Below are 26925 nucleotides of genomic sequence, written 5' to 3' on the forward strand. Positions count from 1 at the left end.
AACTAGTGTTGGCTTCCAATTGCTAAGCTAAAAACATTGCAACTACATGTAAAATATGTTATGTATTATTTGAATTTACTACATATACAAATAAGTAGATGGCGTATAGGAGCGGTGGCGCTAGAGTTGCTCATGCATCTGCCTGGCCTCTGGATGTTGCCGGCTTTCACACGTTTTTCCCCAGCAACACCAATACCACCCCCCCCACATGCCCCTCCCTGTCTACAGCCAATGGTGCTGCCCCCTCAGCGTACTGCACACATACCACCAGTAGTGCTACCAGCGATTCCGGCGATCATGCCGGTCCTGGAGAAGCAGCAAAGGGATCCAAGGGTGGGAAGGTTCAGCACCAGGGTAGTAGGCAGGGAGGGCCTAAAAATACAGGCACGGGATAGGGCCACCCGGGATGCAATAGTGGAGATCCTGAGAGATGAGGAGGAGGGCTTCTATACTCATCAGAGTAAGGACGATAGAGGATTCCAAATCGTCATCAGTGGACTCCACTGCACTACCCCGACAGCCTGGTTGATCTGTTTGGGGCGGAGATTGCCCCTCAAGCAGATCGAGGGGAGCTGGCTTTTAAGCGGCTGGGCAGCCACCTGGTGTCTGTGGAGAGGCTGGCCAAGACGAAGGTCCCGGTCCAGTGCCACCGATGCCAGCCAATTCATGCCCCTGCCTTTTCTCACACCCCTGCCACACCCACTGTCCCCATGGTTGGGAAGGCCAATCGGCTGGGTCTTGTGGATGAGGTTCTTCACGAACGTGAAGTCGTGGCGGACGGCTCTGGTGCGGCCACCCGGGATGCGTTGTCATTGGTAATGCCAACGGTATGTGTTGTTGGCCGAGCGGCTGCTGGTCCGGCCACCCAGGCGAGGATGTGTGATTGTTGGCGACCATAGCATGTTTATCACTCTTTCTCAGAATCTGCTAATAGGCTTCGTTGCCTTTCTTGTTTTTCTTTAGAGAGGTTTTGGGTTACTGCGTCCGACTTTTGTTTAGTGCGTTCCTCCCTTTTTGGAGACGCAGAAGTGTTGGGAGGGATTGGCTTTCCGTTTGTGTAGTTTGATATGGTTGCAGATTTAGCTGGATTTTGGTGCCGTGCATCGTTTGGTGGAATGCCCTACGAAAACGCCAGCGCGCACCGCTGACGCCACAGCGACGGCGGCTGCAGCCGAGCTAAACAAACACCAACCACCGCAACTCCGCACAAAAAGGCGCCAAACCCAAAAGGGAACGCCGAAACGACGTCACTCTCTCACGTCAAAACGGGAGAAACGGGTGAGGGAGAAGGCGGAGGATAGCGATCAAGCCAACGCCCAGGCGCGGCATGCCATGGAAGCCGACACAAGCCAACCAACAATCCCACGCACACACACACACAAACGCGACTTCGTCTGTGTAAAGTGCGGTGGTTCATCCACTGCACCCAGCTAAATGCGAAAGTTGCGGCGGCTTCGTCTGTGTAAGGTGCGGTGGTTGGTCCACTGCACCCAGCCAACTACAAGCCCTACGCTGATGCTGATATGAGGATCAGATGGAGCCCGCTCCGAGGACAGGAACGGACTGAGGATCGCAAGCCATTGTAAATGTTAATGTTAAGTCTAGTGTTACCTTAACTTTCCTTACTCAAAATACTTGCATGAAAAAATACCGAATACCTACAACTAGTGTTGGCTTCCAATTGCTAAGCTAAAAACATTGCAACTACATGTAAAATATGTTATGTATTATTTGAATTTACTACATATACAAATAAGTAGATGGCGTATAGGAGCGGTGGCGCTAGAGTTGCTCATGCATCTGCCTGGCCTCTGGATGTTGCCGGCTTTCACACGTTTTTCCCCAGCAACACCAATACCACCCCCCCCACATGCCCCTCCCTGTCTACAGCCAATGGTGCTGCCCCCTCAGCGTACTGCACACATACCACCAGTAGTGCTACCAGCGATTCCGGCGATCATGCCGGTCCTGGAGAAGCAGCAAAGGGATCCAAGGGTGGGAAGGTTCAGCACCAGGGTAGTAGGCAGGGAGGGCCTAAAAATACAGGCACGGGATAGGGCCACCCGGGATGCAATAGTGGAGATCCTGAGAGATGAGGAGGAGGGCTTCTATACTCATCAGAGTAAGGACGATAGAGGATTCCAAATCGTCATCAGTGGACTCCACTGCACTACCCCGACAGCCTGGTTGATCTGTTTGGGGCGGAGATTGCCCCTCAAGCAGATCGAGGGGAGCTGGCTTTTAAGCGGCTGGGCAGCCACCTGGTGTCTGTGGAGAGGCTGGCCAAGACGAAGGTCCCGGTCCAGTGCCACCGATGCCAGCCAATTCATGCCCCTGCCTTTTCTCACACCCCTGCCACACCCACTGTCCCCATGGTTGGGAAGGCCAATCGGCTGGGTCTTGTGGATGAGGTTCTTCACGAACGTGAAGTCGTGGCGGACGGCTCTGGTGCGGCCACCCGGGATGCGTTGTCATTGGTAATGCCAACGGTATGTGTTGTTGGCCGAGCGGCTGCTGGTCCGGCCACCCAGGCGAGGATGTGTGATTGTTGGCGACCATAGCATGTTTATCACTCTTTCTCAGAATCTGCTAATAGGCTTCGTTGCCTTTCTTGTTTTTCTTTAGAGAGGTTTTGGGTTACTGCGTCCGACTTTTGTTTAGTGCGTTCCTCCCTTTTTGGAGACGCAGAAGTGTTGGGAGGGATTGGCTTTCCGTTTGTGTAGTTTGATATGGTTGCAGATTTAGCTGGATTTTGGTGCCGTGCATCGTTTGGTGGAATGCCCTACGAAAACGCCAGCGCGCACCGCTGACGCCACAGCGACGGCGGCTGCAGCCGAGCTAAACAAACACCAACCACCGCAACTCCGCACAAAAAGGCGCCAAACCCAAAAGGGAACGCCGAAACGACGTCACTCTCTCACGTCAAAACGGGAGAAACGGGTGAGGGAGAAGGCGGAGGATAGCGATCAAGCCAACGCCCAGGCGCGGCATGCCATGGAAGCCGACACAAGCCAACCAACAATCCCACGCACACACACACACAAACGCGACTTCGTCTGTGTAAATGCGAAAGTTGCGGCGGTTTAACAACTTCTGTCAACGCGGCTTCGTCTGTGTAAGGTGCGGTGGTTGGTCCACTGCACCCAGCCAACTACAAGCCCTACGCTGATGCTGATATGAGGATCAGATGGAGCCCGCTCCGAGGACAGGAACGGACTGAGAATCGCAATCCATTGTAAAAGAGACCACATGTTAATGTTAAGTCTAGTGTTACCTTAACTTTCCTTACTCAAAATACTTGCATGAAAAAATACCGAATACCTACAACTAGTGTTGCCTTCCAATTGCTAAGCTAAAAACATTGCAACTACATGTAAAATATGGCATGTATTATTTGAATTTACTACATATACAAATAAGTAGATGGCGTATAGGAGCGGTGGCGCTAGAGTTCTTCATGTGGCGCCAAATGTTTAATGTAAAAACTGTTAAAGATAAAAGTACCGTCTGTAAGGCAACACAATAGCCCTTACAAAACACATGTTAATGTTAAGTCCTAGTGTTGCCTAACCTTTTTCACTCAAAATGCTTACATGGAAAAATACCAAATACCTACCATTACTGTAACTACTGTTACCTTCCCATTTTTCAATTAAAAATATTGCAACTACATGTAAATGTAAAATAAGCAGTTGGCGCCAAAAATTTTTGTAAAATATGCTAATTTAACAGAATAAATGCAAATAAAACGGGTATTTCTTCTTGACGGGCTCACTCCCCCTGCTAATGCAAGGTGTGAAGCGAACTGGTCTGCTTCAAGAAGTTAGTTTGCCTAGTTAGTTCGCAAGACGAACACAACTCAAAAAGGATGATTCATTTAACTAGAGTTTCGTGTCATGACTTGCGGTTTCAATCAATCCCTATTTTCAAACCCTTGCGTATAGTAAGAATAATTTTTGACCCCATACATATCTATGTATGTACATATATATACTCTTGATGAAAATGTCGAGCTGATATGGTCGACGTTGGCTTGCCCGTCTCTTTGTATGCATTTACACTGTACATTTTACAGACACATACATATGTATGTACATAAAACTGAATTTGTAAGAATTCGGTAGTTGTTAAGAAATAAGCATGGTGTGGGTTTCAAAGAAACTTTATCTCTAGCAATGTGTTTTTTTTTTGCTTTGTCACTGTTTATATTTTTTCGTATGTACATATGTACATGTGCGTAGAGATGAAAGTATATATAAAACAATGTGAGCCAGTATTTATAAATAGAATTTTGCATGGTTGCAGCTCTTAGCTCAGAAAAAGGAAGAAAGTAAACAATCTTGGGTCGGAGCCAGCGACACGCTGATAACAAACTATGTTGTTTACTAATAAATAAGGGATGGGATCTAAGCCGTGGATGTGATGAAGAGGAGGGAGTGCAAGACGACTTTTTATTAAAGAAGTAAACACTGCTGTGGTTATTGATAAGAATGTGAAAAGTATACAACAGTTTCTCTAATGATTTCCAGACATGTTTTTGAATGAATGCAACGGATTGTCGCCTATGTAAATAGTTTATTACTCGTATTAAGATTCAAATACATATTCGATTATATATACATATGTATATTCTTAATTAAAATCAGTAGCCGAGACGATATACATATGTCCATGTATGTCGATCCGTCTGCCCGTCTTGATGACCGCCTAGATCTTAGCGTTTTCAGAGCTCTAGCAAACCAAATTTTGTTTACAGATTTATGAGATATCACTCTTTTACAAATGTATTTAAAAATTAAAAAAGGTAAAATTTTTGTAACCATTTCCAGAATTAATTATTATATATTGATTTAATATATTTTTCACTACTTACACTCCGAAATTTGTGTAACGATAAAATTTACCTTCAGAAAAAAAAAATTACTTCTAGGATTAAAAACTCCAAAGCGCCCTATCTTAGCTGGCAATAAAAATTACAAGCCCCATGCAGTTGGCCTGAATAGCAGCAGCACAATCCTTATTGCTCCAAGTTTCATCTCACGCCTGGTCAGGTTAGCGCAACGAGATCCGCAGCTTCATCCATTTATGCCGCACATTGTCAGCATGCGAATAAACATACAAGTGCAATTTCTTCCTGCTTCTCTATCTGTGTGATACACCGCCTCTTCTAACTGGTATTTCTGGATTGACATTTAAACGGTTCTTTTGCGCACAACTGGATACAGTAACTGAAGACTAGCGCCTCTGCGATGCAGCATTAAAATGAGCACACTGACTTGTACGGCCTCTAGCCACAACGCGATCAAACAAACCATCTGACTGCAATTGCTTTTTATGTTATTATTTATATCTGTGCTCAGATGTCTTTACTCAACATAGATAACACACGAAATGAGTTTGAAATCACAACAAACAGATTTTTATATTTATATATGAATTACAAACTTACTTCAACAATACATTATTAAATCTTTAACTTTATTAGCTTGTAATTAAAATTGATGCAATAAATTGCCTTTACAGAAAGATAAACGAAATCGAAAGTTGAGCGCAATTTGCTACTCCTATTCAAATCCCCTTTATTTAAAAGTTTACTACTTTAAAACACTCTTAGTTGTCGTGGAGTTTTCAAAAATTTTCAAATTTACATATCATAGATCAATATTTATATAAAATATACAGAAGTTGGATGATCTTGTTAGTCCTTTTTTTTAGAAAGTTCTAAGGAAACAGCACCGCGGAATACACGAATTGCTCTTTCTGGTTCTTCTCATTTGTAGGAAAGTGCAAACAGTTATATTTACTTTATTTGAGACCTGAAATCTTGAATTTGCATCCCATTCGGTAATTATTTTCATTATGCTCAAAAACGTTAGTAACAAAGCTTATGTTATGATAACCAAACACAATCGTTTTTTTTTTTTTAAATGTAGAAGAGTAGTCGAGTAAATTGTTTGTTGGCGATTCTCTCATGGTAAAATAAGAGAATATTCGGAAAGAGATTTTACTCTTCGAAACCGGGCAAGACACTGGCACTGAGCAGAAAGAGGCATGACGCGCTCTTTATTCAAACAAAGAATTTATACTCTAAAACTCTCCACGCTGAGAGAGCTACTTACAGTCAAGCCCACTGCGCGTCCATTGACCGTTCGCCTTGACCGGTTGCCGGTAGAAAATCAGCTTAAATGCTCTTTCTTTATACTTACATATAAGGGCAAAAGCATCCAAACGAGCTGAACTAAAACTTGGTCAAAGACTTGCAGAAATGCAGTTAAAAAATATTTTTCTTTAACTTTAAAAAAATATTTTCTCAACTCTTAACCTGAAGGTAATGAACATATTTGTACCTATGAACAATATGTGGCTCACTCATATTAGCTAGTCAAATTTATGTTCTGTTCGGAGTCAAATTCGAGCTCTTCTTATATCGTGAATATAATAAAACCATATAATTAAGTGCATATATTTTATGTTACTTTTCTTAGTGCGCTCAGCTGTAATGATCAAGGACGTCAAAACATTGGCCGAACAAAATTGAAGGTAGTCTTTACATGTTCTTCCTCTATTCCATAATATCAAGCATGTCTTTTTAAATTCATAGATATAGGACGGAACATATGTAGATAAGCCTATATATACATATGAACATAGGTATATACATAGGTACCTTTTGATGATACCGAACTATATACATAGCTAAATAAAAGATTTTACCTCGCAAAGGTGTCAGTGGCGTTGATGCATGCAGCTTGAAGTTAAGAAGAAACTGTTGAAATGCGGCTACTATAAGCCTCACGTTGGGTACTTTTAAGAAACAACGATTACATTATCTAACACTAAAATCTGTCCCACCAGATGACGTATGTATGCCAATAAATGTTCTGCCGCAGTTCTGTTTACTGCACACTATAAGAGTAGATCTACGTTACTAACGCCGTAATTAAATGCCTATGGCCACTTTAATTACTCGTTGTTCTGGTGAAAGATACTTATTCCAAGTCATTAGTCTGCTACTAATGTAATGTATGCAATGCCAACAAAAGTGTTGACGTTCGGCTGGACTCAACAGAGTAAAGTTTTCATACATATGTATGTATGTATGTATATCGTCCACGCTCATGACGCCGTCTTTCTGTTGCGCTCTGTATATAATTTTGTTTGCTTTTTAATGGTCTAACTGTCTGTCTTGTCATTTCACCTATTGAAGCACACGTTGACGGGTCATAGTGGCAAAGTAGTGGCCGCCAAACATGCCCAAGAGCCCATTAAAGTAGTAAACGGATGTCATGATTGTTCCTTAAATATTTGGGACTTGCGCAGCATTACTTATATAAAAACAAAATTTTCTGGATCAAAATGCAATGATATTGTCACAACATACAGTTTTGGTTCAACGATTCTTAGTGGATATTACGATAAGACAACCCGTGATATGCGTACTGCAAAACAGGTAGATGACGTCATATTAGCGGGAAAAATCGCGTCCCTTGATTTATTAAAGGGTGAGTAGTCAAAAAAAGCAAAACACCGGTCGTAGTTGGCGGACACTTTAAAATCAGCTGTGATTCTGCTCGGCATTCCTTTGACACGAGTGGCTTACAAATTTCCTTTAGATCAATTTGTGCAGTATAAATTTGGAATGTTAACGGCTTTTTCGAAACTACTGAAAAAGGACACAAATTTTTTAATTCTGTTCGTACATACTTACATGTATCTTTTAATGATTCCAAGTTTTGTCAAAATTAAATATTTAAACATTTTCCTGCCTCATACATACATATGTGTGTATATACATATCTTTGGTTTGAGCTTAACCATAACAAAAATAGTTTTGGAATCGGTTTATTGCACAGCACAGCGGTAAAAGCGGTCAGCTAAAGCTCCAACAACAATTTGCTGGGCTCGGTAGGAAAGAGCAAAAGGTGCATCATATATTCGGATTCTTAGCCGTTTACATTGCCATAGATGCCAATAAGCTGTTTAATAATGAAATTTTGATAGTCACAGCTGTTGTACATAAATAACAGCCACTCGAAGTCTGCTATGAATAGTACATTTGGTAGGCTGTTGGTAAAGATAATTGCTATCTACAATAGTATGAAGAGCTTCGGCCTCTGAAGCTAGCTTTAATTTCTTATTTTACCAGCATTCTCATATGTGCCAACCTTTCTGACAATATTTGATGTTGCTGAGTCAGAAATGAAACTTGGCAGCTAATACGTTTTCCTTTTCTTCATTAAAAGTGAAAATAGGCGATCAAAATTCCTTTATGCTTCACCGTCGGCTATAAATTTGTTCAGCACTTTGCTACGCTCAGCCTAGGAAGCCTCGTTATGGCCTAAAACTGTTCTTATAATCTCTCCCATTACGTTTATTCCTATTGTGTGCTGTTGCTACGTAAACCTGAATTAAAAAATCGTCGTACATCAGCCTGTGCTTCCTCCCCAGACATAAACTTTGGTAGTTATGGCAATGTATGGCAATTTACTAAGAAATACCATTAATGATACTTCTACTATACAGATGTTCATAGTACATTGACAAACTGAGCTGCGATTTCAGACAATTAAGCGTGACCACCGAATCAATCGAACGCGATGTATAATATCAGCTACATACTCGTATATAATCAATTCTTGACACGAATGCTGTGGCTGTGGAGAACAGAGCCAATTATTTGGTTTGCTGACGTCGCGCAATCGACACTATGAATCTCTAATTGGGGAAAAAATAACAGCAGCAACGTCATTTCAAATCTAGTGTAAATTTATTTTTATCGCCTTGCATGCATGCTTTAATTAAAGGCTCTTCAGATTGTACTGGAAAACAACTACAAGAACACATGAAGTTTTTCATTGCTTTTAAATCTTTAGACACTATTGAGGACTCCTTTTTGTATATACATACATTTTCGCTTAAGTTGCATTCCTAAGTAAATTAATTGAGATGAATTCAGTCAGCTACATACATACAACTATGTATATGTATGTATTTATATATGTATTTATGTTTGAATGCAGCTATGGAGAAGACGAGCCGGCGAGCAGACAGGAGAAACTTTCACATACATATGTATGTTAATGTTCCTCTCGTAGATGAAGATACAAATCTGCACGAAGCCTGTTTCCTGTTGTGCTGAGGGTGCATTTATTTGCATGACTCACATCAGCAGCTACAGCTAACGATACTCACATAAATGCTGAGCCCTCATACAGGCTGCAGGTGCACACCATAATGAAGATGGCACGTTGTTGAGGAAAAAATATAAACACGACATATGGACCTCTCTACCCACATTGAAAAGCGAATCATTTTTAGCATCATTTTGACCAGCACGATGATTCTGTTGAGAGTGACGTCCTTTTTGGGCGACATAAGAGGCACATTCGGGGAAAATGTTGAGTTGCCCTTTACTGTTGGGTGCTTTTAGAAAAATTAAAGTCCAACATACGAGTATGTATATGTTATACGTATGTATATATACATCGCAGGCGATAGCTACAAGCAAAACAATTCAGAACTGAAATCGAACGAATCATATAAATTTATGTGGGAAACAAGTTCAAGTATATTGCTGTTCTGAACCTATGCAGACCTATTATTTCCTTGTTACAACATTAGCATTGTGGATATCTACAACATTTCAATTTTTTTTACATATACAAGTACATCCACAGGCCTGTGGCTCAATAGTTTTGTGGGATCCTCACAGATTTTTAGATGTTGATTCCAAACAGATGGGATGGGGTGCAGCAACTTAATTGTTTATGCTATTCAAGTATATACATAAATATGTACATACATACATATGACTTATATGACATATGACATAGAAGTACCAAGCATATGCAATGCATTCATAAAAAACTTTATTGAAATAGTATTTGCGTTCTAAAAGTAAATTAAAGACGTTGGTTAAACGAACACCCATTTAATAAAGTGCACTAATAATCATATTTTATTTAAGTTCTTAAGTTTTAATAATAATAAAAGACTTCAATTCGATTATTGTTGAATTAGTTTAGATCAGACATAAAATTGCTATTTGCTATTTATATAAAATAAATTAGATTTCTTAGTTAAACTATTTCACATACGACACAGATAATAGGGCGCTCTAATAGAACTATGATTCCGATCAATAAGTATAATCATATGGTTTTACAAATATGAACAATATTTTTTCCAAAGTCACAAAAGAAGTTCAATGCAGAAGTCAAACTTCATTTATAAGTAAGGAAGTTGTTAGATAGAACATATAAAACATAACACAGTATAATGTTTTACGCCATGGCTGTATTGCCAACATTTTGAATTCCACCGAACAAAACAAAATAATTGTAATTTCTCTGAAATCGTGCACTGACTAGATAAGACAAATAGCGGTTGTTATATCAGGACGACGGGTATTCTTAGCGGATATTCAGCATAACATTGCGTAAATATAGATTGCACCTTTTGAAGCTGACTTATAATTAAGCTGATTAGAATTATGTATAAATATATTAGAATAATGGTTGGGCTTAATAAGAGTGTTGATACGGTTGTAGCTTCTGACGGCGTTGATAGCAATAGGTCCAAATGGCTATAATAGCCAGCTGAGTAAGCAAAAATATTGTGGCGGCTGTAATGAGACCTAGACGAAAAAGGTGAGTAATGATTGGAAAAAACGCGAAATAATAATTAAGTTAATTATGATAGTTAAACGTTATCATTTCAGAAATTATCTTACCAATTGCGTTCACGCAGAATCCATGGCCTTCTTCACTAGCTGTAAATGTGGTTTCATTGCCATCATAATAATCGCCACTTTCTTGCTTATTGGGTTTAAAGCCGAATTTGTCTGTGATTTGAATTGACTGAACCAGCAACATGTCACTGGGGATAGATTTCATTGACATATCGATATCCCGACGCGTACGTGACATATTATCTATGGAGGATAAACGGTTTCATATATAGTAAATATATAGAATATTCATCCAAACTTTACTCAGCTTGAACAATAAATTACCTGTTATATTAAGAGACCTTCGCTTTCGACCATAGGACACCAATGATCTAAATTCACCGCTGGTGTCTTCCTGGTCGCATTGGACTGGCTCACAGCTCGGCATGCAAGGTGTCACTAGTGCCCGGAACTGAACGACCTCACTTGAAGGAAACTTAAACGCGTCGAAATTGGAGAGTAAAACCTTGCCGGTAAGGGACTCCTTATAAATGGGACCCATGATGAAGTGATCGGTTGGGCATCCATTAGAGTCGATCAAGGTAATTTCCGAGTTATCTACGCCGTCCATAGCTACCAACTCACGAATAAAGATCTCATATGGACTTTGCTCGTCAACAATTTCAAACTTTAACGCCAGTGGATCTCCTACTTCAGCAGAGCGCATCATATCTGAGCCATCTCGGGAGGTTATACGCATTATCACATTTGGTGAGTCGACAATGACTTCCTCAGAAAGTGCTGGCATAATATCGCCGCGCACATCTAGGTCAACGCCATTGCTAACAGACTTATTTGTTAGATCATACTGACAGGCCAATGCTAAACCCAAGTCTGACGACGTTACTATCATGTCATGGTGCTGTATAATTATATCATTGATGTAACGTCCCGAACTGCTCTGGCGGACGTTACATTCTAAGTCATGGTAATTCATACGAAATTCGAAATCTAATGCGCTCTGAACATCAATTGCGCAGGATTTAGGGGAACCTTTGGCGTACACTTTTCCATTAAACAGTTTCGAGGTGCGTATACGAGCCAGCATATCTCCGCCACCGCACTCTATAGTCACGTTATAGCAAGATGTCAACTCGTAGGTTGAGGCTTCAGGAACCTCCAGGAAAGGTTCTTGGACATCAGCGAGAGTGGCACGACTATGGTGAGATAAGCGGCATACCATGTCCCCAGTGTCGTTGTAGTCATACGAGTGACATCTAGTCGTAGAAACATCAATATTAACAAAAATTCTAAATAAAAGTCAATATATTTTTCTCACCTATAAGGGGAATTGAGGCAAAGCTCTCGACACTCATCAATACTGCTTACTTCCTGATATACAGAATCGACTGTTTTTAGTATACGTCCGGGTAGACGCTTAAATTCGCACAACTTATTTGGTTCGTCGATGCAGTGATTTTCCAGATAGTCACTTCCTTCTTGTGTCTGAAAAGCGTTCGAGCCAGCCAAAGTTAATCGATCAAACTCACTCAGTTCACATGTTCCAGAGACTCGATCATAGTTAGCTGATCTATAAAGTTAGAAACAATCTTTTAAAAATGTATTTATACCAAATGATAAGAGGTTTTTCTAAGCTATATATATTAATCTATTCTTCAATTGTTCCATTTGTCTGAGTTATGTGGTTGGATAGTGTATTAAAAAAGTATTTTTCTCAGAAATGTCTTACAGCCGATGGTTCTTATAGTAGCTGTATGATATAATATTCCGATTTTTAATGGATTAGGTTTTGTTACTTTTTCTACAAAAAACAGTTTTTCCCATTACGAGTTTTCCTTTGACCGATTGTTCCTATGCCATCTACATATGTATGTATGTACATATGTATGCACTTATATAGTTCTTTGTTCCTCTCTAGGTGTTTTTGCTACTTGCATACATACATATGTATATGTACATATACATACTGTATTCATCAGATATAAGGTTATGTTAAAGTTTCAGCCACGCCACACGCCAGTCTTTTTTTTGTGGACTGAAAACTCGAATCGTAAGAGTTCTTACCTGCATGTGAATTCTGTTTCGCTCAGACAAAGTTCAAAGCACTCGCGCCTTGACGTCAGCGACACGGAACGCTTAACTTCCGTTTTTAGCTTATAGTTTTGAACACGATCGACATACCAAGCTCGAGCACAAGGTTTCACGGAAAGGCATGATTTTTGCGCATAAATTGTAAACACGGGAAATTGTGATTTTGTAAGAGCACCTAAAAGAAGTAAAAATAAGTAAAGAGGTAAAAATAGGCCAATTAGGAATTATTGAATTGCTAGTACTAATTTATATTAGCAACTGAATGATATGTTTATATATGATGCTTGAATTTGCCTACCTGGCAACTGATCAGCGTGGGCGGAAAAGAGCACGCAAAGTCCTGTTTCGTAATTAACTGACTGACAAGTTTTATTTTTCCTACACGTGTCCAGGCAATCAGTAAGCATTAGCGTGCCTGGCAGAGAATCCATAAGTTTTTCAGGAGCTGAGAACACATATCTATTGAAATTATAGTAATAGAATTATTATGGAATTATAGTAATGGAATTCATTCAATACCTTATTGTAAAAGTGTAATTCAGTTTTTTACTCACCCTGTAACAATTTCAAAGCCTACAAGATCAGGATTACAATCTATCGGTGCATTATCATAATAAATTCCACCCTCTTCAGAACCAGATGAGCTGGATACGACTTCCTTTGAGTCTAAATCTGAAGCGGCCGACAAGTCAAGAGCTGAGTTGCGTGTTTCAGCCGTATGTGCTGGATCTGTACCAGTTAAGATTAAAACTGGCTCAGTTTGTGAAGCAAATTGATGACTACTAGTATTTACTTCAGTAGTCTTTGCCTTTGATGCTGGTATTTCTGTAGGATTGGCAATCTGTTCAAGAACATTTTCTTTGTTAACAGAGGGTACTGCTGCTGTAACGGACTCTACGGCTAATCGGCGCATTCGTAAATGTTCTTTCGCTGTAGCAACGCTATATAACATTAGCGCTAGAAATATTTGACGCATTAAATTTATGCGTTGCGGCGTCTTAGCCATTATAACGATATGGCTTCTATCTGCAAGTAACCAAAAATAATGAATGTTTAAAAAACATAACAAAAAAAAAAATGTATGTCAAATCGTTTTACACCGCTATATGCAGTAGGAGAGCAACAATGAGAGATATTCAAAATAAACAACATTTGAAGAAGATTGATTGTATGTTTAAAAACAGAAAGAAAAATTTATATATAAAGAAAGACCTGTATTTCAAATTGCTTATTTTACTGCGAATATGATGTATTTTCCTAGCAGACAGTTAAATATAAAATTTTACATATATATATATATTAGGGCGTTAATATTGTTGTCTACTAAGCTCGCACCATCTCAATCTTCTTAAATTAATGTTGTTTTCATAAGACGTAACGAAAATAATGAAATCCCTCAGAAAAGCAACATCTCGGATACAAAATTTGTTATGGCGGCGCAGCTTACGAGTATATTAACCTGGCACGTCGACGACCTTATTGCACTATTCACAACTATTCTTAAAATTGTAGGGAGTGTGAGCTTATATTTTTCTGGTTCGCTGAGTTATATTCTTGCGCAACTGCTAAGTTAATGGCCATCGTTTATGATTGACGGTTGTGCTGTTAAGACTATCAGGGTTCATGAACTCTAATTCTACCCGAAGTACATATCGGTTTAGAACAGAGTTCGGTTGAAGTATATAATCTATACATTGCACCAAATCAACATTTTTGATTACGTTCATACACTAAATTTTGTATTAGACATATGTGCGTGTGTGTTAATGTATAGACATACATATGTACATAGGTTATTGCACAATACAACTTTAATACTTTCATGTCCGATTATAATTTCTTGTAGAGTTTTTAATTAGAAAAGCATTTGAAGCATGACCTATTGTACTAGCTCTTAAAATACTAACTGTATAAAAAACATACATACATATTTATAATTTTCCGTCAGGCTCGCTATTCTAACAGTTATTCTGTGTGGATGTTTATGAATATACATTTCGAAGCAAAATGAGCGTGCAACAAGATTGCAAGTCGATTGTATGCATTACCGCCAATGCCAACCATCCACCAGGCACCCTAACCTGTCTTGGCTACGGTACTTTGGACCCATCCCCAAACTGACCAGTTACCATAGTAGTTTCACCAAATATACATATGTACATACATGTACATTATATTTACATAGAAAACGATTTACTTATTACGGTTTACGCAGCGGTCTAAAAAACCCATTACATTTACAAAAATAATATGCTTGAAAGATTTTTGAGCATTATTTTTAAATTTTATTTTTGCCCAACAAATCTTAACTTGTCGGTCTGGTGCACACGTACAGGAATGCCAATGTAGCATGTAAGGAATGACCACTCGGGAAGCTGCGTTATAACAAGTCCATGACCATTTTTATATACACAAAGCTTGTAGAAAGCGGCAGAAGAATTAGGTCAATGATTATCGTCAAAAAGTTGTCTTGCTGTGCATAGACATATGTACATACATACATATGTATAGGTTGCAGTGCCCGCGGAGATCAGTTCGAACCTAACCGGTATGGACGCCAGAAGGAAGTGGCACTGCCTAACTATGCCGTTGATCTCATCCGATTAGTACAATTAGTCACTTATAGCCTACATTTTTTGTTCAAAATCTACCATTTATTAATGGAAAATGGTTTAACACGATATTCCCCCTATGAAACCAAGCACGGCTGCTGATATTAATATAGAAAATAATAATTTGAATAAATAGTATGTCTCAGTTATACTTAAATGTGCTTTAAAATAAGAACTTTCCATACTTTGACGGACTTCACTTCGATTCACACTTCGCTTATTTTCGGATGCATGATGTAATTTAAAATCAGCACCAGCTAAAAGTCAATAGAAATCCGAACTCTGAAAGGAACCGCCGAAAACTTTCACCATTCTAAATGTGTTAATGATTTCATTTGATTATTCACTAGAAGGGGAAAATACTGTTCAATCTGGTGAATTTATTGTACTCAATTAATTGTGCGTATTCCATTTTATAAAATTATTAAAAATTTGGTTTTTCATTTATGTAGCTAAAAGATAGAACGTGTAGTCACATAATTATTTTTTCTGGCGACATACGTATATTAAAAAAAAGGGCTAAACTATGTTTACATCTACATAGGGTGCTTCTTTTCTGGTACAGAAACCTTTAGAATTTCATGCCACACGGCGTAATATATGAATCTCTCTCTGTAAGTGCTTAAGTTTACTTTTTGCTGCTAACTATTTTCCACTGTCTGTCGAATAAGCCAACCGTGCCCTATTCACGTCCAACAAGCAGCCAGTCAAGCTGAAAGAGTATTTTCAACCTTATGTTTGCTAATGTTTTGACGGAACTATGAGGCTATATCACTATTAAAGAGTTCCTTGCCTTAGTGCGTTTCTACACCGGTTGCTGCAACATCTTCTTTTCCTCCATCTCAGTTCACTTATTCAGAATGATTCTATCCCTTTTTTCAATGCTTGCATAGTCGTCCATCAGCTTGATCGCTGCTGTTCGAATAAACCGGTTAATACTTTTTTGTGATTTTTCTTAGTTATTCTTCAGTTAGAGCAAAGGTTTACATAGCTGTCTTCGCGTATCTTGCATAGCGGTTTGTTTCAAGCCAAAGACTTAAGAAATTAACTTGAACGATTACTGTGTTTGGCACATTGGGAGTCATTAAAAACTATAATATGCAGCTGGAATTCTCAATAAATAAACAACAGTTTTTATAATGTATAGATTCAAAAGAAAAGTAGTGAAATTTTTCATTGTTGCTCTCTAAAAGGCCAACTAGTAACAACAAATTTTATAGCTTAGTAACAGTAATCTGAACAGTTTTATACCATGGACAAAATAACAAATTACCTAAGCACCAGTTCAAAAATCGATTTACACACGTTTACAGTCAATCCCGTAATACAGGCTCTAGCTTATCACACTAATCACAACAGAATAGGGAAACACTTTCGAAAGAAGTTGCACTTTACAGAGGATACAAAGAAGAAACCGAACTTGACCATTCAATGGTTGACGCAGAACTGAAATCTTCAATGCCACCAAGTGACTTGTTATAAAAATTAGATAAAGAAGTTCTGAAGGCGCAGCCAGGTGTGTTGGTCTTCAAGAAATGCGGCAGCACACTACCTGCTTGAAGCTGGAGACCCAACATTTTCAAGAGAATGAAATTGGAAAGAGAAACAGAGGAATTCTGACAAAAGAAAGTCTTAAGGCAATGGATGCTTGAAAGAATCTCAAATGAAAAGAAATTGTAAGCATGGTAAATCTCACCTGTAAAAAGTCTCCACAAAAACTCTACACATTCATACTTCAACGATCGAGAACACTGTGCACTGTTTTCTCTCTTTCTCTGTTCTCTTCGCCTGTTAATAACATGCTCGTTCGTACATATGTACATGTGTACCTACAAAAACAACGTTTCCGCCATACAAGCTCTATTAATTTTGGTATGAACCTGTTAACGTATAAAATACAGGCCCACGAGTACAAAATTGACGTGGTAATAGGGTTTTCTAAGCTTACAAATGTTACTTACTTTTATATACTTTTCACTTTCACTAATATTGTACATGTGAAATGGTTTTTTCCCTATTTTCTCATTTTCTTGTCGTTAAGGCTTAATCGGATTAAACCAAAGCTGCCTATACAATTTGTGTGGGCTACATTTTGACTTTATTTGTTATATTTCGGGTAGCATTTACGGCTAGATCAATGATATTTCACAAGCTCTCAGAAAGTTGATTAGCCCACATTTTTGGCAAAGACATCAGATTGCTGCTCCGCAAGCTGGCGTTGCTTTCAAAGTATGTAAAATAAGAATAGCCCATCAAACGGTGTTTGATTTCCAAATTTATGGGTCAAGCAAATGCAAATTAGTTTGGGGTCCGATTTTCTCAAGAAACGGGTCGTGCTTGGATAACAAATGGAGTAAACAATAAATATGTATGTATATATGTACATATAAACAAATATGGCCATTAGCCTGATACAGTTAAAAAGTTGATTGAGTGTTAAATAGAGTCAAAATGTAAAAACAGTCAACCTTTGTTAATCCTCGTATAATTTTTGAACAGCTATTACTCATTAGATTTCAATAGATTGTTATTGAAGTAAGAGTAATGTATCAAAATGGACATACACAACTGTGTGCTCCATGATTAAAACTACAAAGAACGGAAGATGGTGATCGTGCTATCATTACTTCAGAACGTAAAATAAGAATGTGTGTTTCATGGAAACAACATATTATTGCCCTTTTAAGTTAAATTTACAATACAATAATTACAATAAAACTACAAAGAACGGAAGATGGTGATCGTGCTATCATTACTTCAGAGCGTAAAATAAGAATGTGTGTTTCATGGAAACAACATATTATTGCCCTTTTACGTTAAATTTACTTTTGAAAATGTTTAATTAGCCTGCAACTTCATTACTAATGAGAAAAGTGCTCAATCGGCAACGTGCCAGTATTGAAATATACTTTTCAAGAAAACTCAGTGATAAGAAAAGTGTCTTTCTTAATTACAAAATAATGTTCCAAACTTGTATTACTGTTGGCTCATTATTTTCAATGCTATATTCCAATGCCTATTTCAGCGTGTATAAATAAGATTCATTTTTAGGGCAATACGGTTATTGTCTAAGACTGAGTTAAACGATGTACAAATTAAAGTCGGTGCACATTTTGTTTATTCTCTTCCGTTTTTTTTTAGCTTCTGAAGAAAATCGTCAGAGTCCCCGCATAGTAGGCGGATATCCGACTGATATTGTTAACGTACCATATATAGTATCCTTGCAGCTATACGGCAACCACCATTGTGGCGGCTCAATAGTAAATAATCGTACTATTGTAACAGCGGCCCATTGCCTTGCCGGCATACCGCGACGCCTGCTAAAAGTCAAAGTTGGTGGATCAACGCGGTCTCCTACAGATGGACAACTATTCTCGGTTGCTTCAATTCATTACCATGAAAAATGGTCTGCCAAGTCAATGGATTATGACATTGGATTAATACGATTAGTCAATGAGTTGACTTACTCCAGAAAAGTTTGTGATATGAGCGTTCTACCTGCTCCAACATATTTACGTTTTCTTTTCCAGGTAAAAGCTATTGGGATGAATCATAGAAAGATAGCCGATGGCTCATTTGCAACCATTGCCGGATGGGGCTTTACAACTGCAGACGGTGCCAGTACACAAGTTTTACATTTCGCCCGAGTGCCAATTGTCAATCAGACAGTTTGTAGAAATTTACTCGGAAATAGAGTTACGGAACGTATGATTTGTGCTGGATATATAAATAATGGGGGTGTGGACGCCTGTCATATGGACTCTGGCGGCCCCTTAGTAGTGAGAGAGGAATTGATTGGCATTGTGTCATGGGGAATTGGATGTGCATTAAAGAAAAAGCCTGGAGTCTATGCACGAATTGAGACTTTGTCAATTTGGTTAAACAATCTTATGAAAAAACTGAACACTGAAAAGGATTAACAATACCAAAAATTATCATAACGAAAATGTAAAAAAATTTAGTGTAATCAAAAGAAGAGCAAAGAATAAGAGAATAACGAAATAATTACTAGTTATATGGCAGTAGACCGGTGGCAAAGCAAACAAAATTATTCAATTGGTGCTATTATCTCTCGGCACAGCATATTATTTGTTAGTCGATTAAGTGCTATCATTGCAAGGCGGATGACCACTTTCGCATTTAACAATAGCATTGAGAGAAGACTGATTTTGTATTTAAGCAGCTCGAAAAAAACTTCCCTATTTAAGGTAATCGAATACGGAATTTCGGAACATATGTTATATTGAAATAAGAAACTCGTAAATTTGTATGCAAAAGCGAATAGGCCCCGAATCAACCGGGGTTGGCAGACCTCCTGGCCCCGCGTGCTAAACTGAAACGCTGAACGCCGATGATGCTGGTATAGGATATTTTTTCAGAAAAGCACTGTAAATTTTCTATTTGTGATGATGCTTTGTAGTATATCTGATATGAAACTTCCTCTTGTTTGGATAAGAACAAGTCGGTAAGTATAACCTGTAAAAATTGGAATCAACATATAGAATATATACAACATAAAAGGAACACTGTGCAGAGTACTAACAAGACACAAATGAATGATGTTATTTAGTTATTTTATTGAAAATAATAATTTAATGTCGTGGGCCTGAAATTTATAAGTGTTTTTAGAAATATCGGTCGACTTGCTCGAATATATGTAGTACGGTGTGACCATTTTTGACTGGCTAGGAAAGATTCCCGACGGAGAAATAGTTTACTGGATAGGTGTCGAATCTAACGAACTTCTCACTGCGCTTACCCATCCCTGTTCCCTCGCTCCACAGTCTTTGGGGAGCCGTTGGCGGATAGGCAGCCTGGTTCAAGAGACGCATACGGTGTCCGCTGAGCGGGGAGGTAAAATCATTGGAATACTCCTGTTGATCGTAAGTCTGCGTTAGGCCGGCGAAGCTGTCCAGTGTTTCGCTGATGAAGCCACCCTTTTGACGACCCGGCTGTGCCTTCTTCTTCTTGGTCTTTGGCTTGTTGCGCATAATAGGCTTTTTGGGCTCCTGGTGTACGTTGCCCTTGCCGTATATCCAGTCGAAGCGTTTCTTTCGCTCACCTAGCACGCAGGCGCCGTATTGGACGTAGGGATTCGGAGGATGAGGGAACATACTGGGCATGGCCCAGTCGTTCTCATCGTACTGTGTGTCAGTGTGCTTCACGTGCGACTTCTTCAGTCGTTCAGGATGCATGAGGCCGGCCGGCGGGGTGACTCCAAACTCATACTCAGCCTCACTGTCGGTGGTTTCAGAGAGGACGAGGTCTTCTTCACAGCTGTCGATCTGGCGTCGCTCGCACTCTTTTTTGAGTTGGTAGACCAGGCGCTTTTTGTCGATGAAGCTGCGGCAGTAGCACTCGGTAACGGGCTTGTGACAGGAGCACTTGCTGAATCCCATGCTCTTGAGGCAGCGCTTTAAGTCCCGCACCTCCTTCAGTAATGGATTCTTTACGATGCGGAACTGTACGGGTTTCATGTTGACATAGGGGTTGGCGGACCGTTTCAGTGTTTCCGTGTCCTTGAGTGGGCGCAGAGTGATGATGAACTCGTCGTTCTTCTTCTCGATGTGCAGCGTCGGCACCTGCACCAGGTCCTCGGGCTTCTCCTCGTAATCGGCCGGCGGTGGCGGCTTGTGATTGTAGTAGGTCATGTACTTCGACACGGGTATGGTGTCCACGGGGTAGTCCTTGAGAAAGTAGCGCATCAGCTCTCGTATGGATCGTCGGATAGCACCCGGTCGCCACCCCGGCTTCTTGGCCAGGGGGTGGGCGGTCCAGAGCCATCCCATGTGGCTGGGCACCTTCGAATCCCCGTCAAAGCAGTGAGCATGGTTGCGCGCCGCATGTCCCTCTCTTTCTCTGGGTAGCATTGCGTAGAACTTGGACTTGAAGGGCATTTTTCGGCGTGAGGGTCGCTTCTTGCGTTGCTTGGGCTCTACGCAAGAATCCTTCAACATCTTGCCCTTATCCTTGACGTGTGAAGGTTTCCCGGAATGGCGTTTCTTGGATACTCTGGAGAGGTTGCAAGCCTCTTCGCAAATCTCCTCGATCTTCGGACTCCTCTCGTTGGACTTATCTTTGAACAGCTCCTTGAGCTCTGCAAATACACTGGCTAGATGCAGTTCCGGTCGCTTGTCTTCGGCTTCCTTGGCTATAGACAAACGCGGCTGTTTGCGGGTATGGGGACAAAGATCAACGCCAGCTGACTTCTTAATACTCTTTTTCAGCAGCTCGTAGTCCCGCACTATGGCATCGAACGCCTCCGACGTGGGCCCATCTTCTGCGACACTTCTGCCAGAGCAGCCACTCATAGAGCCAAGAGCAAAGCAGGCTGCATCGTCAGGCTGCTCTAAATGGGTCAGCAGGATTTTCTCAGCTGTTGCCTCCTCGTCATATGGCTTCTCCTTGAATATGGGCACTGGCTTGTAGCCGCAGTATGGACAGGCCCCAATCTTTGGCAGCCAAGATACGTCCTCCCCACAGACTTGGCACACGCGACACGAGCTGATAAGCATCTGCTTCAGGTCCGGCAACGACACTTGATGGCACAGGCGGTTGGTGGTGCCATCCCCGTACGCCGCCTGTCGTTCGGGCGAGAACTGATCCGAGGGGCCTCTTGGAGGTTCAATGGTGAGGCAAGAGTCGTCCGCGTCTGGGCAGCCATAGACTGCGTAGGGTCCTGCCATGTCCACCAGCTTCATGGGCTGGCCCTGAAATAGTTTGCCTTTCGGTTGTGAAGTGAGGGTATTTGAGAGGGTGAATACTCACCTCGGGGCCACAGCATTTGTTTAGGATGCCGGCGTCGTTGACGTTGCGCATGTTGAGGGTGCGGAACTTGGAAAGGCTGCTGCGGGGGTCCGAGCAACGGTGGTCGGACTGCTCCACGTCATCGGGCCTGAAGCCTAGACATGGGTCGGTGGAGGAGGATGGAAATGTTTGAGAGCTGTCCCCCACCATGAAAAAGACGTCCTGCTGGTCCACAAACTTTTCGATGCATTCCTTGAGATCATCGCTCTCCGAATATAGACCGGAGGCGGTCCTGTCTATTTCTCTATTGAAGTTCAGGGGCTATCGCATTTAGGTGGCTTCAGGTTCCGTCAGTAGTGCTACTTACTCTTTCATGTCTTGGCACCGCATCTGCATAGAGATTCTCACGGTGGCCATACCAACGGTGCACCCACGGCAGGTGAGCTCCACGTTGGCAGTGTGCACCACTTGCTGCACAGTGTTGCACATGCGCAAGATGACTGACTCGGGAAGCACATAGCAGCCTCGACCTTTACGAGATTGAGGTTGATTTTAGAACATTAACATTAGAAGGTGGCTGCTGTTAGTACGTACCTATCTCCTTTTTCATATAGACGACTGCGAGGGAGATGCCCTCCGTCAGACTCTTTGCCAGACACTCACCCACCATTGGGAAGGTCTTTAGCGGCTCGGGGGGCAGACATAGCGCGTTGATGCGATCTGCTTTAAGGCATGGAGCAACCCCTTTGCAGATGTCCACCTTGATACTCAGTTTGTCCTGGCACTCGAAGTCCCGGCCCGGCATGTACAGCTTCTGGACGACCATGTTGACCGTGAAACACCGCATGGCGTCCTTGTTGGACTTGCCTTTCTGACCAGGTCCAGGACAGATCGGTTCAGTCTGTCCCTTGGGAGGGCAGGTCGAGCAGCAGACATCGGTGTCCTTCGGGAACATTTCCTTCTCCCGGTTGTTCTGCCTGGTGGTGCATCTCATATAGTCGGCCCTGTCCCTATCCATCTTGGTGGTCACCAAACAACGGTGGTGGTCATAACTCTTTCTATCCTGCTTCACTGGCTTGTCCTGCGTCTTGGGTTCCTGCTCATTCTCCTTCTTCTCAACGGTGGCCATTGTTCAATCAAATTTGGAACACGAGTCTAAAAATTTCCTTGCACAAATAATTTAAAGCACGCGAGCAACGCTACGAAAAATTCACATAAATTGTAACAATTTTTACGGGCCTGAAAACTTTCAAGTTAACGCCCTGAACTATCAATAGAGAATGAGCTCCTGTCCTACGAGTCCTACTAAAAAAAACAGTGTTTGCTGAAAGAAAATCTCAGGGCACTCTTTTTACTCCGATTTTTTTTCTCAGAACTTTTTTACATGTTGTTTTTGTATGTGGTCCAGTTAGTTCAAGTCGAGTCTAATGGGTTACCAAATAAGGGTATAAGTTAAATGCCTAGTTTTCCGAGCTTTATTGTTCAGAGTTCCTATGAGTATCTGGAGTGTCGAAATATTCTAGGATCGGGTCAATGCCAATGCATTTGCATGGATACATTTGTAAAGGAAGACATGTCGAGAGAGTTGGACTTGTGCCAGTTTTTTTTTGATGTAGAAGATTGGGCCAGGAATATATTCGGGTCATCAAATCCCCCTGCCTGGCGTCCCGGCTGTGTCTTCTTTTTCTTTGTCTTGGACTTATTGCGCATAATAGGCTTTTTGGGCTCCTGGTGTACGTTGCCCTTGCCGTATATCCAGTCGAAGCGTTTCTTTCGCTCACCTAGCACGCAGGCGCCGTATTGGACGTAGGGATTCGGAGGATGAGGGAACATACTGGGCATGGCCCAGTCGTTCTCATCGTACTGTGTGTCAGTGTGCTTCACGTGCGACTTCTTCAGTCGTTCTGGCTTGATGACCCCAGCAGGCGGAGTGACTCCGAATTCGTACTCTTCCTCGCTGTCGCTCTCATCACCCGTAATTGGGGAGTAGAAGAATGTTTTTATCTTCTCCGGCCATCCCCGCTGCTTAAGCATGCTTTCCACCTCGTACTCGAGGCGCTTTTTGTCAATGTGACTGCGACAATAGCAGCTAGTTACTGGCCTGTTGCACTTGCAAGGAGGGAATCCCTTCTCTGTAAGGAGCATTTTCATCTCACGCAGCCTGGCCGCACTGGGATCCTTTGTGATGCGAAAGACCACTGGCTTCATATCCGCATAGGGATTCGCGCACAGCGCTAGCGAGTGTGGGTCCTTCAGGGGACGCAGTGTGATGATATATTCGTCCCGTTTCTTAAGAATGTGCAGCGTAGGATGTTGCACCAGTGCCTCCTGCAATGGATCCTCTGAATCGGGTCTTTTGTTCCGGTAGTGGTAGCGCGAGAGGCATATGGTATCCACGGGGAAGTCCTTGAGGAAGTAAGCCATCAGTTGTCGTATTGGCCTGGAAATTGCACCCGGCCGCCAGGTCTTGAAGCGCGCCATATCGCTCTTTGTCCACATCCAGCCCATGTGGCAGGGAACCTTGCGGTAGCCGGTGTACTTGCTGTCACTGATGCATAGTCTGTGGCCAATGTGGGGACACACCTTTTTTTTCTGAATATCGAAGTACGTGTATCTGGGGAGCCGATAATGTTTGTATAAGTATGTATTATCTGGGAATGTCCTATGCGAACACAGCTCACCGCTTAGATCTCGAACGGAGGAGTCGAGCCTGGCGATTCTTTCTCTTGCTCTTCCTCTTCGAATCCTTTTCGATCCCTTTGAGTGATTTTCCCTGCGAAGGTCGAGCTCGGCGTCGATCCCCAGCTAACTTTGTGCTGTTGCATGCCGCCTCACATTCTTCGCGAAAAGCCGCGGCATTGGGGTCATCGTGTAAGTTCTTCTCGGACACCGTCTGCTCTTTCTTCTTACCGTACATGTTGCGCATCTCACTGAAAATCGTGATCAGCTTTGAGCGGTGCTGCGACGTGCTCGAGGGTATGTTTTTTAGTGACTGTCCCTTTTTTAGCTGACTTCCGTCTTTTTGAATTCCGCGGGCGTTTTGGGACCTATTTTCCTGCTCTGTAAAGAACTGATCGCACAATTTGCGAATGCGACAGCGTGTGCAGATCCGTCCGGACATGCATCCGCACGCTTCAGGGAGGTTGGGATTAGGGTCAGGTAAGTTGGCATTAGCTTTTCTATCTTCCTCGGAGAAAACTATACAGGGTTCTTTGCGGAGGCAGTCACGGAGCAGCTGCTGTGCAGTGGCCGAGACGTCGTAGGGCTCCTCGCAGGAGTTCATGGTATCAAAAGTCCTGTAACCACAGTAGGGACAGCCGGCGACTTTTGGGAGCCAGCTAATGTCCGATTGGCAAAGGCGGCAAATATTCGGGCGCTTGTACTTCTCCTGCTTTAGTTCTGGCTCATTCGTGTCACAGGAACCCAGTAACTTCCTGCGGATCAGTTCCTGCTGCGATGCGGATAAGCAGAGCCGTCCATTGCCCGAATTCTGCTTTTTTTCCTCCAACCAAGTGTCATAAAGACAGTCACTTGAGTTTGTGTCCGTGCTCACCGGTGATGAACGCTGGCAGTGCCACCGTCTGGACTCCTCGTAATTGCAAGGCGGAGCGGGAATCTGCGCCTTGTCGAGTCCTAGCTCCTTAAACAGGTCTTTCAGCAATCCTTGTTCCTTTTCCCTGTGCACCGCTGGGTCAGGGGGAATTTCAATACCCGCTACTGTGCAACCACACTCTCCGGCATCGCGCGAGCTGTCGTTGTGAACGCACTGGAATGGGGCACCGGTATGTGACATCAGCCGCTGGTCCGTTATGCACGATGTGCCCGGACACTTACCAGAGCGACCTAGGGTGAAGATTACGTCCCGATAGTTGATGGACTTATCAACGGGCCGACAAACATCGTAGCAACCGAGGGGCACAAGTCCGGGGCTGAGATAGGCAAAAAAACATACTAAGTATTCTTGATAGGATGCACGAATACTCGGTGAATACTCACTCAAGTTCCGGTTGAAGTGAGCTAAACTTGATGATAATCTCGACTGATTCAATCACCTTCCTATCCTTTGACAGATCTAGATGGATGGTTTCGGTGACCAGAAAGGTGGGATCGGTAAGCTGGCGGAGCAAGAGCGGGGTCAACAGGGCGCTACCGGCCCCGAGGAGATCCCCGCTTTTGCTAACCGTCACGCAAACCCCCTTCGAGGTCAAAATGCCGATGAGCTCGCAGGGACTGGCCACAAACTGACCCAGAGGATCCATTGGGAAATCCTCCACGAACATACGATCCTCGGGAAGCTCTTCAAATTTCTGGAACAGCCGAATGGAGTAAGTGTAGTCACTACTCGTACCGGGTTCACACAATTTAGACTGGACCAGTAGTACGTCGAAGTTATAGGTTTGCTGTGTGGGCTCCATGGTGAGCAGGCGTAAAACTTATATAAAAATTGAGTTTATAAATGTGTTTACTGTCTGCGGATTTGGTAAAACTTTGCTAAAATTTAAAACTATAAAGCTCCTCGGTCAGTACATAAAAAACGTGTGTAGAAAAGATTGAGAGGCAATAAATTCCCAGGTACTGTCAATGTCCGAACATACGAGGATATAACATATAACACAGGTCACTAGGTTTCAATATCTCTCTAAAACTAGGTCATCTGGAACAGAGTTTCGAAAATGAGCGTTGCTTAGTTTAAGCATTTTAACTCTTATCAGAAACTACATAATCAGTTATCGCGTTCATGGTGCACCTTTCGTTGGACCAGCAAGACCCCAGCTATTTTATATT

At 41.9% G+C, this 26925-nt stretch overlaps 4 protein-coding genes and 1 long non-coding RNA gene across 8 annotated transcripts; 2 read left to right on the forward strand and 3 right to left on the reverse strand.

The window, feature by feature from the left end:
• Positions 1 to 7237: 7237 nt before the first annotated feature.
• Positions 7238 to 8836, forward strand: LOC117183372 (uncharacterized). Of its 3 annotated transcripts, XR_004468533.1 has the most exons (3): positions 7238 to 7922; positions 8244 to 8460; positions 8524 to 8836. It is a non-coding gene; the product is annotated as an uncharacterized lncRNA (long non-coding RNA). The 3 variants fall into 3 exon arrangements; XR_004468531.1 differs by having other exon boundaries at positions 7247 to 8460; XR_004468532.1 differs by lacking the exon at positions 8244 to 8460 and having other exon boundaries at positions 7522 to 7922.
• A 1115-nt stretch (positions 8837 to 9951) lies between these two features.
• neo (ZP and PAN domain-containing protein neyo) lies at positions 9952 to 16906 on the reverse strand. The gene is made up of 8 exons (XM_033377107.1): positions 16667 to 16906; positions 13336 to 13807; positions 13080 to 13240; positions 12755 to 12956; positions 12009 to 12260; positions 11015 to 11946; positions 10733 to 10933; positions 9952 to 10636 (listed from the first exon to the last, which is right to left on the reverse strand). Exons 2-8 carry the CDS (start codon positions 13785 to 13787, stop codon positions 10524 to 10526), a joined length of 2313 nt encoding a protein of 770 aa, XP_033232998.1. The 5' UTR covers positions 13788 to 13807; positions 16667 to 16906; the 3' UTR covers positions 9952 to 10523.
• Positions 16907 to 18448: 1542 nt separating this feature from the next.
• On the forward strand, positions 18449 to 19441 carry LOC4800419 (trypsin-1). Its single transcript, XM_001357661.4, has 2 exons — positions 18449 to 18869; positions 18924 to 19441. The coding sequence occupies exons 1-2, from the start codon at positions 18480 to 18482 to the stop codon at positions 19311 to 19313; spliced, it is 780 nt and encodes a 259-aa protein (XP_001357698.3). The 5' UTR covers positions 18449 to 18479; the 3' UTR covers positions 19314 to 19441.
• A 525-nt stretch (positions 19442 to 19966) lies between these two features.
• Positions 19967 to 23431, reverse strand: Ppi1 (Protein phosphatase 1c interacting protein 1). 2 transcript variants are annotated; one of them, XM_001357660.5, is made up of 4 exons: positions 22735 to 23431; positions 22508 to 22670; positions 22162 to 22444; positions 19967 to 22103 (listed from the first exon to the last, which is right to left on the reverse strand). In XM_001357660.5, exons 1-4 carry the CDS (start codon positions 23267 to 23269, stop codon positions 20079 to 20081), a joined length of 3006 nt encoding a protein of 1001 aa, XP_001357697.5. In that variant the 5' UTR covers positions 23270 to 23431; the 3' UTR covers positions 19967 to 20078. The 2 variants fall into 2 exon arrangements, with proteins under 2 accessions (XP_001357697.5, XP_033232996.1); XM_033377105.1 differs by lacking the exon at positions 22735 to 23431 and having other exon boundaries at positions 22162 to 22461; positions 22508 to 22643.
• Positions 23432 to 23588: 157 nt separating this feature from the next.
• On the reverse strand, positions 23589 to 26854 carry LOC4800417 (uncharacterized). Its single transcript, XM_001357659.4, has 3 exons — positions 26137 to 26854; positions 24822 to 26069; positions 23589 to 24754 (listed from the first exon to the last, which is right to left on the reverse strand). The coding sequence occupies exons 1-3, from the start codon at positions 26553 to 26555 to the stop codon at positions 23671 to 23673; spliced, it is 2751 nt and encodes a 916-aa protein (XP_001357696.3). The 5' UTR covers positions 26556 to 26854; the 3' UTR covers positions 23589 to 23670.
• Between the last annotated feature and the right edge of the window lie 71 nt (positions 26855 to 26925).

The sequence above is a fragment of the Drosophila pseudoobscura genome, chromosome 2, assembly GCF_009870125.1.
Source record: "Drosophila pseudoobscura strain MV-25-SWS-2005 chromosome 2, UCI_Dpse_MV25, whole genome shotgun sequence".
NCBI lineage: Eukaryota > Metazoa > Arthropoda > Insecta > Diptera > Drosophilidae > Drosophila > Drosophila pseudoobscura.